This window comes from Schistocerca serialis, chromosome 3 (genome assembly GCF_023864345.2).
Source record: "Schistocerca serialis cubense isolate TAMUIC-IGC-003099 chromosome 3, iqSchSeri2.2, whole genome shotgun sequence".
Lineage (NCBI taxonomy): Eukaryota > Metazoa > Arthropoda > Insecta > Orthoptera > Acrididae > Schistocerca > Schistocerca serialis.
Genome location: NC_064640.1, coordinates 676146273 through 676164113, shown reverse-complemented (window position 1 = coordinate 676164113; position 17841 = coordinate 676146273). Strand labels below are relative to the sequence as shown.

At 41.7% G+C, this 17841-nt stretch overlaps 1 protein-coding gene across 1 annotated transcript in view; it reads left to right on the top strand.

The window, feature by feature from the left end:
- The window catches only part of LOC126470552 (5'-AMP-activated protein kinase catalytic subunit alpha-2), a 184753-nt gene that overhangs the window by 108008 nt on the left and 58904 nt on the right, over window positions 1–17841 (top strand). The window contains exon 10 of the mRNA XM_050098489.1: window positions 1353–1423. Within this exon, the coding sequence (XP_049954446.1) occupies window positions 1353–1423 (71 nt within the window). The remainder of the gene's footprint in view (window positions 1–1352; window positions 1424–17841) is intronic.

Sequence of the window (17841 nt, the reverse complement as noted above, 5' to 3'; positions counted from 1 at the left end):
ACTGGGAACACAGAAATTGTTGTTTAAGCCAGCTGTGTAGGTGATTCCTGCCCATATTCCCAACCTCAAGACATACAGTCTTCACTGGAAACATTGCTTTATCCACATATATGAGGTGAGCAAGGGAGGAGGATAAAAATTGACTTATCTTTCCATTTTTTTATGTGTCCTTATAAATCTATTGTGAATAAGTAATGGTGCATAAAGCTTTTGGGAGATTATTGTAAACTATATTGATATTAAATTTCTTGAGTAATACCCTTGTTCCAAGAATTGGCTGCACACTTTGGTGCACAGTCAAACTTGTGCTAGTTTAAGGATAGTATTTCCCCATTTATAGCCACATATTTTGATAATTAGTTATTGAATGATATTGTCATTATTTGTGGAAGTGTTTACCAGTGTATCGGTGGCTGGAGGGCGGAACATGAGTGGCATCTTGTTTGTGCCAATGACAATTGAAACTGTCCAGGCATTTAGTAATTCTGACTGCCTCTCTGACTTCTTGTTTACATTTATACAGTAGTTTTGATAAAATGTGAATGTATGCACTGTCTAAATCCTGACCACATTTTTCAGTGTGTTCATCTATGGCTGACTTGATGGGTTGCTTGAGGTGCAGCTCACTCATGCTCTTTTAAGAATTCTTTATGCACAACCTCTCTCATACTCTACCCTACAGCCACTAGTACAGCATCACATGCTTCCATGAGTTATGGCAACATATTCAGTAGCTAACTATCAACATCTATGGCAATAAAAGCAGGAAATACTGCAAGTCTGTTAGTATGTCACAGTGAGAGGCCTGTTCCTGGAAGAAGGCCTCAGCAAGAAGACTGAAATGTAGAGCCGGCCGAGGTGGCCGAGTAGTTCTAGGCGCTTCAGTCTGGAACCATGCAACCACTACTGTCGCAGGTTCGAATCCTGCCTCGGGCATGGATATGTGTGATGTCCTTAGGTTAGTTAGGTTTAAGTAGTTATAAGTTCTACGGGACTGATGACCTCAGATGTCCCACAGTGCTCAGAGCCATTTGAACCATTTTTTGAAATGTAGAATCAGAATCACTGAAGCAAAATATGAAGGCCTATGTTGTTATGCAACAAGCATCAGATGATTTTATTTCTACATTGTTGAAGCAACTGATGTGAGGAGTTGAACTGCTGTCGTTAGTAGAATGTAAATAATTTCTTGAATTTATTAAGTTTTTTCTTCTTGCAATGGACAATTTCAAAGGTAACCATTTTTTCCAAATTAATGATGATGGTTCAATACTCAAGACACAGTACTTGTACACAAGTTACAGAAAAATATGTGTGTGAATTTATCAAGTTGAATTTATTACCTCTTACAGGTATTAGATCACAGAGCAAACCCAACGACATTATGAATGAAGTCTACAGAGCAATGAAAGCGCTAAACTATGTGAGTATTGAATTGTGTAGTTTTTTAAATATTCAGCAGTTTCAATGGTTGGTGAACTTACCAAATACTTTTTATTACTTGTTCAACATTTTACACCAGTGCAATATTTTCCTCATATTTTTGTTCTATTTGCAGTGATGTATTACATTTTCATGAATGCCAGATAAAGCAAATTGCAGCTAAATTCTTAAATTAGCTGTCGAGTATCAATTGTGTTCAGAGTGTTTAAGTGCAAAATGGTTTCTTATATATTGTGTGATGACAGATAAAATCATGGCCATTCTGCTTGGTATCAGTATTTTAGTGTTTTTTTGTTGTACTTGCTGCGGTAAGTTTGTGTACCGGATATCATAAAATCTGATAAATGAAGAATACTAAGAGTATTTCAAGCAAAAGTTTGGACATTTTGATTTCCATTTCAAAGCATGTATAAAATGAATCTTTACCAGAATGGAAAATTTGTGCCTTAACGTATTTATAAAATATTGAACTGTGAAGGGAAGCTTTTTTCGTAGGTTATCTGAACACTTAGTAGCACACTGAAGGAAAATTTAACATTGATTATTTGTCTTTGAATGTAAAGGTAAATTTGGGTATACTTAATGATCTTTGGTACCTGAAAAACAGTTATAAGTTTTGCTTAGTGCAGAATCAGTTCCAGTGTCTTCCTAATAAGTAAGAATTGGCAGCCATCACAGTCAGAAGTCACTCGCAGAATTCACAGTCAGAAGTCACTCGCAGAATTCAACAATCAAAGGACAAATGTCAAAAAGAGATGGGCATGGAAATACTAAGGGTGCTGGTCAGAGTAATAGCATATATAATACCATGCTATGTTGCAAACCTAGTTAAGAGTCTTTGATCCACCATTGTTGTCCACTGAGGGAGATAGGATGGCAGCAGATATCCCATGAGTACATTTCAACCTCCATCCATCAGAGCACATGATAATGACAACTCCATCTGTTGTCAAAATATTGTGTTTATCTATCTCAAAGATAGATAGTGGTACAACTTGACTAGAAGAAGGGATCGCTTGGTAGGACATGTTCTGAGACATCGAGGGATCACCAATTTAGTATTGGAGGGCAGCGTGGAGGGTAAAAATTGTAGAGGGAGACCAAGAGATGAATACACTAAGCAGATTCAGAAGGATGTAGGCTGCAGTAGGTACTGGGAGATGAAGAAGCTTGCACAGGATAGAGTAGCATGGAGAGCTGCATCAAACCAGTCTCAGGACTGAAGACCACAACAACAACATCTCAAAGATCTGGATGTTCACTTGAGAAGTCTTTGTACATGCCAGGAAAAAATAAAGAATCTTTTTGTTATTATACCTCAAATAAATTGCTTTCTTAAAGCAGTATGATGCATGTCACAGAAACACTAAAAAAATGACTTTGAAGTTTCCAAAAACTGTTGAGAATAAAATTAAAACATTTTGAGCATGTGTGTAGGAGAGCGTGTAGCATTCTAGTATTGTAATGGCATTGGCTAGGTTGATTGTTGCTAGTAGTTATTTTTATTTCACTTCTATATTTATCATCAAACTGAAATGTTGGATAACAAAGTATTGAATCTTAATTTTTCAACTAAACTAACAGATTTTTTATTTTTTATTACTAATTGGGTGAAAATTAAAGTTTAGTGTATAAATGTGAAACTTCAGTTAGAAAATAAACAACATTTTTATTTCTAGAGATGGGACAGTATTATTAATATAGGTAATATTCAAAGTAAGAAAATTCAGTAATGTTATTTCATTTAACAAGAAGACATTTCACATTTTTGTTCTAAATTTTAATTTTCTCTGAATACCTAGTGAAACCTTATAACCAAATACCTCTGGAATCAGAGGACATTCAGAAAACTGCAATACCTACACCGTTTGACTGTTTGAATTAGCATATGTGTCTTATGGCGTATGGGACATAGCACAGACTTTCTAGCACTTTATTGGTTAAGTTTAGTGGGAAATAGACTTCTGCTTTGCATACACAAATATGTGGCATCATCACCCTCAGGAGAACATGAAAGACACCTACGCTTAGTTTTCTGATGGTTTGTTGACTATGGAATCTTCATAAATCTGGTTAATGTGTCATTTGTGCTAACGAAGTGACGTTTCTGGGATTTTGGGTTATCGCAACATGTATGTATCTGCCTATGGAGCACATCACTGCACTTCTCTCTTCCACAGCCCCAAAAACGGCACACAAAATGCATCGGTACCTGCAGATGATAAACTTTTACCATCATTTTTTACCCCAAGCACCACTCTGTGCTGTACCAGCCAGCCCCAAAGTGCATGGTTCCATGCCTGTCATTTGGACTGATGAACTACAGGAAGCATTTGAAGCCTGCCAGACAAGCCTCACACAAGGTGCCCTCCTTGCTCATCTGATCACTGACACCCCACTAGCTATTTTCTCAGATGCCCTATCTCATGCTGTCGGTGCTGTGCTACAACAGAATGTAAATTTGCATTGGCAGCCTCTGGGTTTATTCTCCAAAAATATTACAGATGCTCAGTGATCATGGCCAATATTTTACACAGAACTTTTGGCAGATGGAAGGGCATGCTTTCGTTGTACATACAGACCATCGGCCAATGACTCATATTTTCACAGCCTCAAAATAACTATTTCCCAGTGCAAATCAACCACTAAATGTTAATTTGCAATTAACAACAGATCTTTGTAATGGCATCAGCATTCTCTTCTTACATACCTGCCTTCTGGATATGTAAATGACAAATGGAAGACATTCCCCTTCCCTTTGCCCTTCAGCATGCTGAATTATGTAATGAACCATTCACTTTGTCTCACGATATGGCCACGGGCCGTAATTCCATTCATAATCAGGTGATACAACATCTGATTGTTACTCAACACCTCCATCCCCTCAGGGTCTTCAACTGTTTTTAGTTGAACAGTGTCTTCCCTTTGCCGTGTCAAGATCGTATCATCTTTCCAATACAAAGCCAACATTCATCAACAGTTACTGGCTGACTAGCCTCACCAGCATTCTCTGCAAACTGCTTGAAAGGATGGTTACCCAGCGATTATGCTGGCTTCTTAAATCTTGAAGCTTTATGTCCCTGTATCAGTGTGGTTTCCAGGAAGAAAAATCCACTACTGACCATCTGGTTAGGTTGGAAACAGCAGTCTGATAGGCTTTTTGTAAATGCCCCAACACTTCATTGCAGTCTTTTTTGACATACGTAAGATATATGACAATGCCTGCTGCCATCACATTTTACTTGTCCTCTACGACCGGGGCTTTTGAGGATCCCTACCATATTTCACTCGTCAGTTTTTAGCCCACCGGTTGGCCTCGATTAGGGATGGTATTTCGCTCAGCTCTCCATGGGTCCAAGAGAACAGTGTCCCACAGACCTCTGTGCTATGTGTCCGGACTGGTCAGGCCTGCACTGTATGTCGATGACTTGTGCTTGGTACAGCTCCCACTCTGTAGTGTTGGCTAGACATTAGCTCCAGGGCACTGTCCAATGGGCGTTTGCTTGGACCATTTCCTATTGTTTCCAGTTCTCTCCTGCAAAAACAGGGTTCATGCATTTCTGTCACTGTACCATGGTTCATCGTGATCCAGAACTCTGCTTGGATACACAGTACTTCCTGAATTGTGGGACTCCTCTTTGAAAGAAGCTGACTTGGCTGCCCCATATTTGCCAACAAAAGACTAACCGCATGTGAAAGTTAATGCTCTCTGCATCATTGCCAACACCTCTTGCGATGTGGATAGCACTACTCTCCTTCCTGTCTGCTGGGCTCGGATCCAATCCCACTTTGACTATGGTTGCTAGGTTTACGCCTCGGTGGCACCTTTGGCATTGAAATTGTGAGACCTAATCCATCATTGTGGAGTTGAACTGGCTACAGGCACCTTCCGGACTGGTCCCTTAGACAGTCTCCTTGCCAAATTGAGGCTCTTCCCACTTCAGTTCCCATGGAACCAACTATTGCTCACCTATGCATTCAAAAATTTCCCGATCATACAACATATCCTATTAATTTTGCGTACAAGTGACATTGACCCAGTGACACTCATCTTCACACTGGATTACCAGTTGGAATGTGCCTTGCAGCCCTCTGCCAGCATCTCTGCCTACCCTCCGTAGAATGTAATCCCTGTGTTTTCTCGCACAACCCCCCTTGCTTGGTACCCAGGCAATAAATTAGGACCAATCTACAAGGGTCATTTCAGTGGTTCTGCGCACTGTGGGATTCTGCACACTGTGGGATTCTGTATTCCTAGCAGGGCACCTTTATTGTTGAGCTTCCTGATTACTCAGGTCACCTCATGGGAAGCTTCATCAGTTATATCAAAATGTTTTCCGTGGAGTTGTTCCTTCAGTTTGGGAAACAAATCAAAGTTGGGTGAGCTCATATCAGGACTGTATGGTGGTTGGGAAGTTTTTCCCATTCGTAGTTGTCTAGCATTTCTTTCACTGGTAGGGCAATATGCAGTCATGTGTTATTGTGCAAAATGATGACACCAAATGCAAGTATGTCAACTTTCTTTGGCAAATTTTCATGTGCAAAACATTTTGCAGAAACAGCTCGTAGTATGAAGGTGGTTTGAAAAGTTCTCAGAACAGAATAGAAAAAAAGTTCTTACATCGGTGAAACTTTTTTTATTTTTCAATGTAGTCTCCTTGCAGATTAATGCACTAGGTCCAGCGATGTTCCAGTGCCTTGCTCCCATCTCGAAAACAAGCTTCCTCCAGGCCTGCAGAATAGTTGTCAACTCCGGCTATTAATTCTTCGTTTGAAGTGAATCTTCATCCAGCAAGAAAAATTTTCAGTGTATGGAAGAGATAGAAGTCTGATGGAGCCATATCAGGTGAATAAGGTGGGCTTGGCAACAATTCATACCTTTGTTCAAGTAATTTTGCCATGGTGACGGCACATGTGTGCGGACACGCATTGTCTTGATGGAAGATGACTTTCTTCCTTGCAAAACCTGGCTGTGTTACGTATATCTTTTGTTGCAGTTTGTCCAGGAGGTTAGTGTAGTACTCTCCAGTAATTGTTCATCCAGTGGGAGATAATCTACAAACAGGATCCCCTTCGCATCCCGGAACATCGATGTCTCGACCTTTCCCGCCGAAGGAATTGTCTTTACTTTCTTTGGTGGCAGAGAATCAGCATGTTTACACTGCTTTGACTGTTGTTTTGTCTCTGGGGTATAGTAGTGCACCCAATTTTCATCTGTGGTCACAAACTGGCACAAAAAATCTTGTTCGTTCCTCCTAAAATGGGCCAACTGTTGTTCCGATATCTCCATTCTCATGTGTTTTTGATCCAGCATCAAGAGTCGTGGCACCCATCTTGCAGATAATTTTTTCATTTCTAATTCTTCAGTTAGAATGTGATATACCCTTTCAGACGACATCTGGCAAGCGTGAGCAATTTCATGCACTTTCAGTCGGCGATCCTCCATGACCATTTTGTGCACTTTTGCAATGATTTCTGGCGTAGTGACACATCTTGGCCAACCACTGCGCAGATCATCATCTAAGCTCTACCGACCAAATTTAAATTCATTTGTCCACTTGGCAACAGTAGAATATGAAGGAGCAGAGTCCCCCAGTGTATTTGTAAATCGACAGGAATGTCCATTGCTTTCATACCTTTCTTTACGAAGTACTTCATCATTGCACAAATCTCGATATTTTTTCAGTCTTCGCAAATCACTACACGGGAACAACAACAGAGCCACATCATTGCCACAGCTCCCTTCCAAGATCACTGATGTGGCACATGTTTACAGGCAACAGTCCAATAAATATCACGTGAATAACTCATTGCGCTAGTGTTGACCTCTCGTGGTGATTCCGAGAACTTTTCAAACCACCCTCGTATGCACGTGTTACAGATATCCCATGGGGCATTCTGTTCATTGCTGCTATGACTCCATTCATTTCATACCAAAAGATCATCATCATCAATGTCAGCTTTGATTGTTGGTGGCGGAATTTCGGAATTTTTTTGGACATGAAGAGTTGGAACTTTTCCATTACGAAGACTGAGACTTTAGTTCTGGCTCAAAATCTTGTGTCCAGGTTTCATCAAGAGCAACAATGCTTTTCAGAATCTGTTCTTTGTGTGTTTGATAACACTGAAGCAATTCTTCTGCAATCTGCTTTCTACTCTTCACTCAGGTCATGTGAAACCAATCTGACAGCAACTTTTCTCATCTTTAACTTTTCAGTTATGATTCTGTAAATTAAAGTGACAGACATTCTGGGATCATATGCAATTTTCTCACATTTTTCTCATCAATCCTCTCTCAAAATGTTAAAAATTACCTGAGAGATGTAGTCTGCTACAGCTGACGGTTTTGCACTTCTTGTGCTTACCCAAACTTCCTGGAAATGAGCAGACCACCATGATACTGTGCTACAATCTACTACACTACTCCCACACACCTCTCTCAAAGCATTGTAAATTTCCGTTGGGTTCTTTTCACGTAAATATTTGATTGTGATGTAGGAACACTGTTCATTACGTGTAATCTGACCTGACTCCATATCAACTTCATTTTTAAACTGAATTACTCATGACACAGCCATGTGAATCAGCAAAGACATATGACCATCATGCCTAAAGTCTTGCTCACAGCTGATGTGAATTTTAGCTTGATCACACCACCAAAATGGTCATGCAAGTGCAGTGTGCAGGACTTTTGAAATGATGTTTATATTTCGAAGACCTAAAGTCACAGCCACCCTCAAGACCTTCTTGCATCTGTTCCTTTCAGTTCTTCAGGATATCAGAGTGCAATTTACACTGAAAGCTCTAAAACCATGTATGGGGCAGGTTATGCTTTTACATCTCCCTCCAATCAGGAACACCATTTGTTGCTGGAAATATCTAGCATTTTTTCAATGAAACTGAGGGCCATTAACAGAGACCTCCATTTTATTAAATGGGCCTCGCTTGACTGCCTTTTAATATGTAGTGACCCCATGGGCAAACTCCAGACCATTTCACATTGTTACTCTTGTCACCCTGTGATATCTGTGATTCATGACCTTCGCTCTGAACTTGATCGTACTGCCTGCTCAGTTGTCTTTTTCTGGGTCCCACACATGTAGGTATCCTAGGGAACAAACTGGCCAGCTGTTTGGCTAGAGACTTAATTACTCATCCCCCATTCACTTTGAGAACACCAGGAGTGCATTCGAAGGTGCAACGAAGGCCTCTGCTCACTCAGACATACACCATCATCTGGTGGGCTATTGCCACCTAACACCACACTGTCGGGGAGACTGCTGCTGCAGTGTACTCTTCCTTCCATTCCTCCCAGAAGGAATCCACCATTGTATGTTGCCTCTACATTGGTCGTACCTGACTAACACACAGTTTTTGTTGTGCATTGTAGTTGTGGAGCCTTACTGACAATTGCTCATATCTTGGTGGAATGCCCCCTCCTTCTGGCTGACCCTGCTGAGCATGGTCTTTTGAATTCTTCATCTCTCATGTTGTCAGACAACTCATGGACAATTGAACTGGTTCTTTCTTTTCTTTGTGACCGGTTTTTTTTTTTTTTTTTTTTTTTTTTTTTTTCAGATATAACATTTTATGGGGTGAGAGTGGGACAGATTGGGTCGGGGTATTCTTTTTCAGCTGCATCCTGTTTTGAAGTTTTAGGAGTAGCACTCTGTTGATTAGTGGGTGCTGTCTTCCTCTTCAGTGCTTTGCCTATGAGGGATCAGAGGTGAGGACAGCTGGGAGGGCATGCCTCCTGCATGTGCAGAGCCCTGGGGGACAGCCATTTATTTCTCTCATCTTATTTTATTACTGGTGGTCCAACTGATATCCATTACATTTTTAACCTTTTCCTTTCTGGATCTCTTGACTAAAAAGTACTCATTACTCCACTGCTTTCACCTGAAATTGGGTTGGTGGTGGTGGGGGGTTCCTCACCATGGCTGAGTGCTGGAAGACTATTTGTCTGCTCTAACCTATGTAACTATATACGTTTACATCTCTGTAAATCATTCTTTCATCTCTGGCATCAGTATTACCTTCAGTGCCTCACTTTTACTACTCCTACGTAATTTCCTCATCCAAGAACATTGCTGGTGGACATAACTACCTATGAATGAACGAGCTCTTGACCAAGGAACTGATGATCTCACTGTTTAGTCCTTTACCCTAATCATCAACCAACTTTACAATGTCAGTCAGCAAGTAAATGGTTCAAACAACATTACCAACTATGCTTTGTCTAGAATAGAAAGCATTTCCACACCCGTGGATTGTGTCGATCTTGGCGACAGCACAAAATGGTGGCAAGGAGATAAGGATCTGCTGCAAGGTAAGACAGCCCTGCACCGACTTTGCATCTCACTGCAAGTGTCATAAGTCAGCATGCTGACAGTGGCTCTATATGCCAAACCTTCTGTGATGATGGTCTATGTGGACTCGGCCATCCAGGAATCCTTACTAACAAGGGAACATTCCCAAGTGTCAATAAACAATTGTGTTATAACGCCAAGTTTAACAAATATATTTCAAGGACGACACAATACATGAAGTCACAGATCACGTAAACAAAGTAAGACGTGTGTACACTGTGACAGTCAAATCAGCACTGAGTCCAAGTCTAGCGGCCGCTGGCTGGCTGGCCGCTTAGGTGGCATGGCTGTCAGGCAGTGCCGCATGTAGAGGATGCGCGTAACTGCGCGGCGGGACTTTGAAAGATTGGCGAGTCACAACACTTTTTCCCCCTTTGAATTTTTTGCACTGGTCTTGATGGAGGTGGCCTGTAGATTGCTAACATCCGTAGGTGTTGTTTGACTGGCTGTAAAGTGTCGAGGAGGAGGCTTCCCGTATGGACGGAAGTGTCCCCGATGATAGTGGGTCGAGAGGACAGGGGGCATGGGGGTTGAATCTGCTGGGGCCCCGTGCCCCAATCTGCCCATTGTGGCAGGTCCGGTTGTTACAACAGGAGACATGGCCGATGTGTCGGCGTCCATAGGAGAAGGAGGTGAGTAGAGTTGCTACGACAGATGATGGTCATCTGGTTCGTGCATGGGCACGTCTCCTGATGCCGTCAGTTCTTGTGCTGGCACCGAGATGATGGTGAGAGGGCTGCGTTGTGATTAATGAGAGATTCCAAGATCCCGAGTATCAGGTAGAGCCGAAGGTGGTGTAGCAGCATTTAGAACAGGCGTTGCCGGCACACGAGGCCGAAGTTGGTCCGAATGACTCACTGCAACACCCGTGTCCATCTGGATTTCATACAGGCGTCAGCCACGGTGTCGTAAGATGTGGCCAGGACACCATTTTGGCCGCCTGCCATATCTCCGTACCCATACAAGGTCGCCGGCGGCCGTGAGGTGGAAGGCCGTAGAAGATGAAGTAGCGTGCGGGGCTGTCGCCCATGTAAGAGCTCAGCCGGGCTGTGGTCGCCCATGGGGGTGAAACGGTAAGAAGCCAGAAATTGGAGAAGCGCATCATGAGCAGCAGAAGAAGTCAGGAGTTTACTCATCTGAGCCTTAAATGTGCGGACCAGTCGTTCACCCTCACCGTTTGACTGTGGATGGAACGGAGGGGCCGTGACATGCGTGATGCCGTGACGGGCACAAAAATCTGCAAAATTGGAAGAGGCAAATTGCAGACCATTATCAGTAACAAGAGTAGAGGGAAGGCTTTCCAAACAGAAAATGCGAGCTAGAGCATTGGTGGTTGCCGCGGTGGTAGGCAACGTGCAACGGACAATGAAAGGAAAGTTAGAGTAGGCGTCAATAACGAGAAGCCAATAAGTACCTAAAAAAGGTCCCGTGAAGTCAGCATGAATATGCTCCCAGGGCTTCTCAGGCGAAGGCCACGGTGACAAAGATGACTTCGGGGCGGCGGCCTGTGATGTACAAGGGCTGCAGGCAGCGACCGTGTGTGCGATTTCAGAGTCGATGCTGGGCCAGTACACATGACGGTGTGCCAGAGATTTTGTGCGAGAGACACCCCAGTGCCCTTGGTGAAGGAGGCACAAGACCGAAGCACACACAGACGCAGCTACCACAACACGCGGCGAACCATTGTCAGTGGAAAGGAGGATAACACCATCCCTAGCCGTGAGGCGGTAACGCAAAGCGTAGTAGTTCCGCAACAGATCAGAAGTCTTAGTGGACAGATGATCTGGCCAACCCTTTTGAATACAGCGTAAAACCCGAGAGAGGGTAGGATCAGAACCTGTAGCAGCCGCCAGCTGGTCCCCGTTGATGGGGAACCCGTCCACAACCCGCTGCTCGGCAACATCCAGGTGGAAACGCAAAAGTTCATCCCTATCAAATGCCAGATCAGGACCCATGGGAAGGCGAGACAGTGCATCAGCTTTCGCATGTTGAGCCGTCGGCTGGAAACGAATCTCATAATTTAAACGAGACAAGTAAAGAGCCCAATGCTGGAGGCGGTTGTCAGGAAGTGAAATTGATGGATGAAACAATGAAACAAGTGGTTTGTGGTCTGTAACAAGATGAAATTTGGATCCGTAGAGAAAAACACCAAACTTATGAAGAGCATAAATAATGGCCAAAGCTTCTTTTTCAATTTGAGAATACTTTTGTTGGGCACCCGTGAGCGTTTTGGAGGCATAAGCAATGGGTTGTTCAGAACCGTCAGAAAAACGGTGCGCAAGGACTGCATCAACCCCGTATTGAGAGGTGTCCGTGGCAAGAACAAGATGTTGGCCAGGTTGATTAGTAGCCAGGCACGGGGCCTGTTTCAGCATAGTCTTCAATTTCTGGAAAGCCGCATCGCATGATGTGGACCAGTGAAAAGGCACGTTTTTATGCAACAGGTGATGCAACGGCTGAGCCACCGAAGCCGCAGATGGTAAAAACCTGTGATAGTATGCTATTTTCCCCAAGAAGGCCTGCAGTTCCTTAACAGGTGTAGGGCGAGGAAGGGCATCGATCGCAGCGACAGTTTGCTGATGCGGACGAATACCATCCCGAGAGAGTTGAAACCCCAAGTACGTGATAGATGCCTGAAAAAATTTTGATTTCTGAAGATTACACTTAAGACCGGCAGTCTGTAAGACAAAAAAAAGTGTGCGTAGATTCTGAAGATGTTCTTCAGTGGTGGAGCCATTGAAAACAATGTCGTACATGTAATTTTGTACACCCCGGGACAGGGAGCAATAATTGTTCCAAGAATCTCTGAAATAGAGCAGGGACACTGGCAACCCTGAATGGCAATCGTTGGTATTGATAGAGGCCGAAAGGCGTGTTAAGGACCAGAAACTGCCAGGAAGCAGCGTTGAGAGGAAGTTGATGACAAGCTTCTGACAGGTCAAGTTTAGAATAATACTGGCCTCCAGCAAGTTTAGTGAACAGTTCTTCAGGTCGGGGCATAGGGTAAGTGTCAATGCTGCATTGAGCATTTACAGTGGCTTTGAAATCGCCAGAGAGACGAATATCACCATTGGGCTTAGCAACGACAACGACAGGAGAGGACCACTCACTGGAAGTGACAGGAAGCAAGACCCCCGAAGCAGTGAGACGATCCAGCTCCTGTTTGATCCGATCTCGAAGGGCCACAGGAATGGGCTGAGCCTGAAAAATCTTAGGCCAAGCAGTGGGTTTGACAGTGATATGAGCTTCAAAGTCATTTGCACGACCTAACCCAGGAGAAAAAAGGGACGAAAATGTCGTCGACAAGGAATCCAGTTGAGCATAAGGAATAGCATCAGAGACGATATTGACAGAGTCATCTATGGAGAACCCAAAAACGCAAAAGGCATCAAAATCAAAAAGATTCTCTGCGTTGCTATGGTTGACCACAAATATGGGACCAGTACGAACAACAGATTTGTAAGATACCTCAGCATTAAATTGTCCCAAGAGAGAAATCTTCTGTTTATTGTACGTCCGTAATTGCCTAGTGACAGGTGATAGGATTGGAGAACACAACTGAAGATATGTCTGAGAATTAATGATAGTGGCAGCAGAACCAGTATCCACCTGCATGCGAACATCCCGACCAAGGATTTGGACAGTGAGGAATAACTTCCCTGAAAGTGAAGAAGTACCATTGACAGACAACACAGAAGCGGAATCAGCGTCACGTTCATGAACGTCAGGTATGTGGTCGGATTTGCAAACGGATGACACATGACCCTTCTTTTTGCATTTGTAACACACGGCCAAACGTTGGGGACAGTCCTCCCGGGAATGTTTCGTAAAACACCGCGGACATGAAGGAAGTTGCCGTGGGTTTTGCTGCAGTTTCTTAGAGGTTTGTTTATGCTGCGCTTGGGAGCGTACTGCAGCCACGTCGGCCGGCGGGGACACTCCGCACGCTTCGTCAACAGCACACAGAGGTTTTATTTCCCCGACGTCACCCCCTGCCTGAGTGATGGATAGGACTTCATCTAGAGTCGGATTTGCCAACTGAAGGGCACGTTGCCTAACTTCTTTGTCGGGCGCCAACCGGATAATAGCATCCAGTACCATGGAATCGACATAGGATTCTTTGTGAACATCAGTAACAAATTTACACTTTCGACTGAAGCCATGAAGTTCAGCAGCCCAAGCACGATAGGATTGAGTCGGTTGTTTTTGACAACGATAAAAGGCAACACGAGAGGCTACCACATGCATATGCTTTTGAAAATACACAAACAGAAGTGAGCACATTTCAGCAAAGGACAGAGATGCAGGATCTTTCAAAGGAGCCAATTGCAACAACAACCGATACATTTGAGGTGAAATCCATGAAAGGAACAGAGACTTACATGTTTGGTCATCTGCGACATGAAATGCCAAGAAGTGCTGCTGAAGACGTTTTTCGTAATCAGACCAGTCTTCTGCCGTCTCGTCATAAAGAGGAAAAGGAGGTAGAGACAACGACGAGAGACGTCCCGCATTGGATGCCACAACGAAATCACGAATCGCAGATGTGAGAAGGGTTTGCTGTTCAATGAGACCTTGCAATAGTTACTCTAAAGTAGCCATGGAAACTTGTGGGTCAACGATGAAAAAGAAAAATTCACTACCTCATCGCTAATTGTTATAATGTCAAGTTTAACAAATATATTTCAAGGACGACACAATACATGTAAGTCACAGATCAAGTAAACAAAGAAAGACGTGTGTACACTGTAACAGCCAAATCAACACTGAGTCCAAGTCTAGCGGCCGCTGGCTGGCTGACCGCTTAGGTGGCGCGGCTGCTGCATGGCTGGCAGACAGCGCCACATGTAGAGGACGCACGCAACTGCGCGGCGGCACTTTGAAAGATCGGCAAGTCACAACAAATTCTGATGAAACTTGGTGGGTGAAATAATGCAATACAAATTTCTTTAGTTTTATGTATTTATTATTATTATTATTATTAGTAGTAGTAGTAGTAGTATTAATTATTTTATTCTTGCCCAATTTCACTTTTAAGGGGTGAAATACACCCAGAAAGATAATTTGGCATATTGGATTTGGAGGGAATATCTTTCAAATGAAAATATATATATAAAATATTTCTCATATAAAAGTTGATATGTAATTAATGTTCTTGAAAACTGTATACTCGAATTTTGTAATAATTTGAAATTTTGCAAAATACCCCACCGCCATTAATTAAGTTTGAAAAATTAAAACTTTTTTACAACATATATAAAAGAAGCTTTTGAGCTACATATGTCCATGTGTAATAAAGCTGTGTCTGAAATACAATTTTTGGAAACTAAGCTGTACACAGTGTGCTTTTAGAGTATTTTCAGCATACCTAATTAAAGTATCTAAACATTCATTGTTAGTCTAGTCATGTATTTTATTTATATTTATTTTATGTTTTATATAGTTATTTTACATTCATTCTTCATCAGATTACTATTTCACATAAGTGTATTGTGTTAGTTGAAAATAATAAGTAACTCATTATTATGATACAAAATAATTACAGTAATGATAAGTTGAAAATAATAAGTAACTCATTATTATGATACAAACTAATTACAGTAATGATAATCTATAGATAAATGCTTAGCACATAACATTGTCCTGCACTATGCACATAAAACAAATGGAATTTCTTCACGTAATACAGAGGATGGAGAACACAATGTAAAACAAAATTCTCCAGGATTTCAAATTGTCATAAATGCTCTTCTAAATATTCTGATTTGTGGGAGGCATATTTCAGTACATTGGTAAGCCTAGGCAAAAAGAAGTGGTTATGTACTAGTACTGCAGCTTCTTTATATTGTTTCTCAAATGGAGATTGACATCAAAATCATTCAACAGTCGCATTCGGGAGGACGACGGTTCAATCCCGTCTCCAGCCTTCCTGATTTAGGTTTTCCGTGATTTCCCTAAATCGTTTCAGGCAAATGCCGGGATGGCTCCTTTGAAAGGGCACGGCCGATTTCCTTCCCACTCCTTCCCTAACCTGAGCTTGCGCTCCGTCTCTAATGACCTCGTTGTCGATGGGACATTAAACACTAACCACCACCACCATCATTCAACAGTATTAGATCTGAAAGACTTTTTGTAAGGTTTTTCTAACATTGAAAGCTGTATACGTACCACGTCTGTACATGTAATATTGACTCCTGTGAGATCACCAGATGAACAAGTTTGTTGCCGTCAAATATGATAGTCAAAACAATTTTTTCCCTCTGGCAACTCACCTTCTCATAGTTTTAAAAGACACTAATGATGAGTTCAGACCAAGAATTCAAGAATTCTTTTTGAAGCCCCAAATGTCCCTGTGACAGCATTGAAATCTGATAAACAAATGTCCAACCAGCTTGAAAGATATTTGAAAGATGTTTTCTTTCCCAGTGACAGAAAAAATCTTATTATTGTTAAATTCTTAGGGCTGTCAGTGTGAAATGTTAAATTCTTAGGGCTGTCAGTGTGTGAAAGAACTGTATAGAGCATCGTACCTGAGGACAAGAAACTTGTTCGTCTGGTGATCCCAAAGAGCTCAATGGCACAGGTGCACAGTTGTGAGATATATACAGCTTTTGATGTTGGAAGAACTTCATGAGAAGTTCTAGTTCTGTTGAATGATTTTGATGTCAGTTTCCACCTGAGAAACAATATAATTAAGCTGCAGTCGCTAATACGTAATCAATTCTTTTTTCCAAGACTTACCATTGTACTGAAATAAATCAGAATATTTAAAGAATCGCCCATGACAGTTTGAAATCCTAGTGAATTTTGTTTTATGTCATGTTCTCCATCAAGTATATTATGTGGAGAAATTTCAGTTATTTTATGTACATGGTGTAAGAAAACATTGTGTTTTAAGTATTTACTTATGGATTATCATTATTATCATAATTTTGTATCATGATAATGAGTTACTTATTATTTTCAATTAACAAAATACATATATGTGAAATGGTAGTTTGAAAAAGAATGAATGTAAAACATAAAATAACAACTTAAAACACAAAACAAATATAAATAAAATAAATAATTAGACCAATATTGAATGGTTAGATATTTTAATTAGATATGTTGCAAATACTTTGACAGCACATCGTGTACTGCTTATTTCCCAAAAATGGTAGTTCAGAAAGCAGCTTTATTGCTAATGGATGTATGTAGCTGGAAAGCTTCTTTTATCTATGTTGTAACAGAAGTCTTCATTTTTCAGAGTTAAGCAATGGAGGTGGGATATCTTGCAAAATTTCAAATTATTACAAAATTTGATTATACAGTTTTCAAGAACATTATTTACATATCAGCTTTCATACGAGAAACATTTTTATATATCATTGTTTCAAAGATATTCCTTCTCTATGGAATGTTTACTGAACAGGGCATGGGACTTCAGTCCCCCCACTCCCCTACCTCTCTCTCTCTCTCTCTCTCTCTCTCTGTGTGTGTGTGTGTGTGTGTGTGTGTGTGTGTGTGTGGGGGTGGGTGTGTGCGCGTGTGCGCGTGTGTGCGTGCATGCGTGCGTATGCATGCGTGCGTGCGCGTGCCTTGCTTTAATCTTCCTGACTTTTAATGGTGAGGCCTCATTTCCTCATTTTATGCTAACATCAGTGAGGTTTCGAACAACACTTTTGATCAGAACTTTATGTGGCTGCAAAATCTGATGTACTTTAGAATTCAATGCATCAGAACATGTAATATCTTAAAAATATGTTGCACAGTGGCTGCAAAATCTGATGTACTTTAGAATTCAATGCATCAGAACATGTAATATCTTAAAAATATGTTGCACAATGAGTAGAGGGAGGAGATCAAGCCTGTATGCTCCAATTTTGTACAGCTTCTGTGTGGCCCTGGCTTGATTATGATTGCATGCTGTGTATGGATCCATCAGATTATCATACTTAAAGCTATTGGATATAGTCCACAATATAGGAATTAGTTTGGCTACAGGGGTATTTAGAAGTAATCTTATTCCCAGGCTTTGTACCAAGGC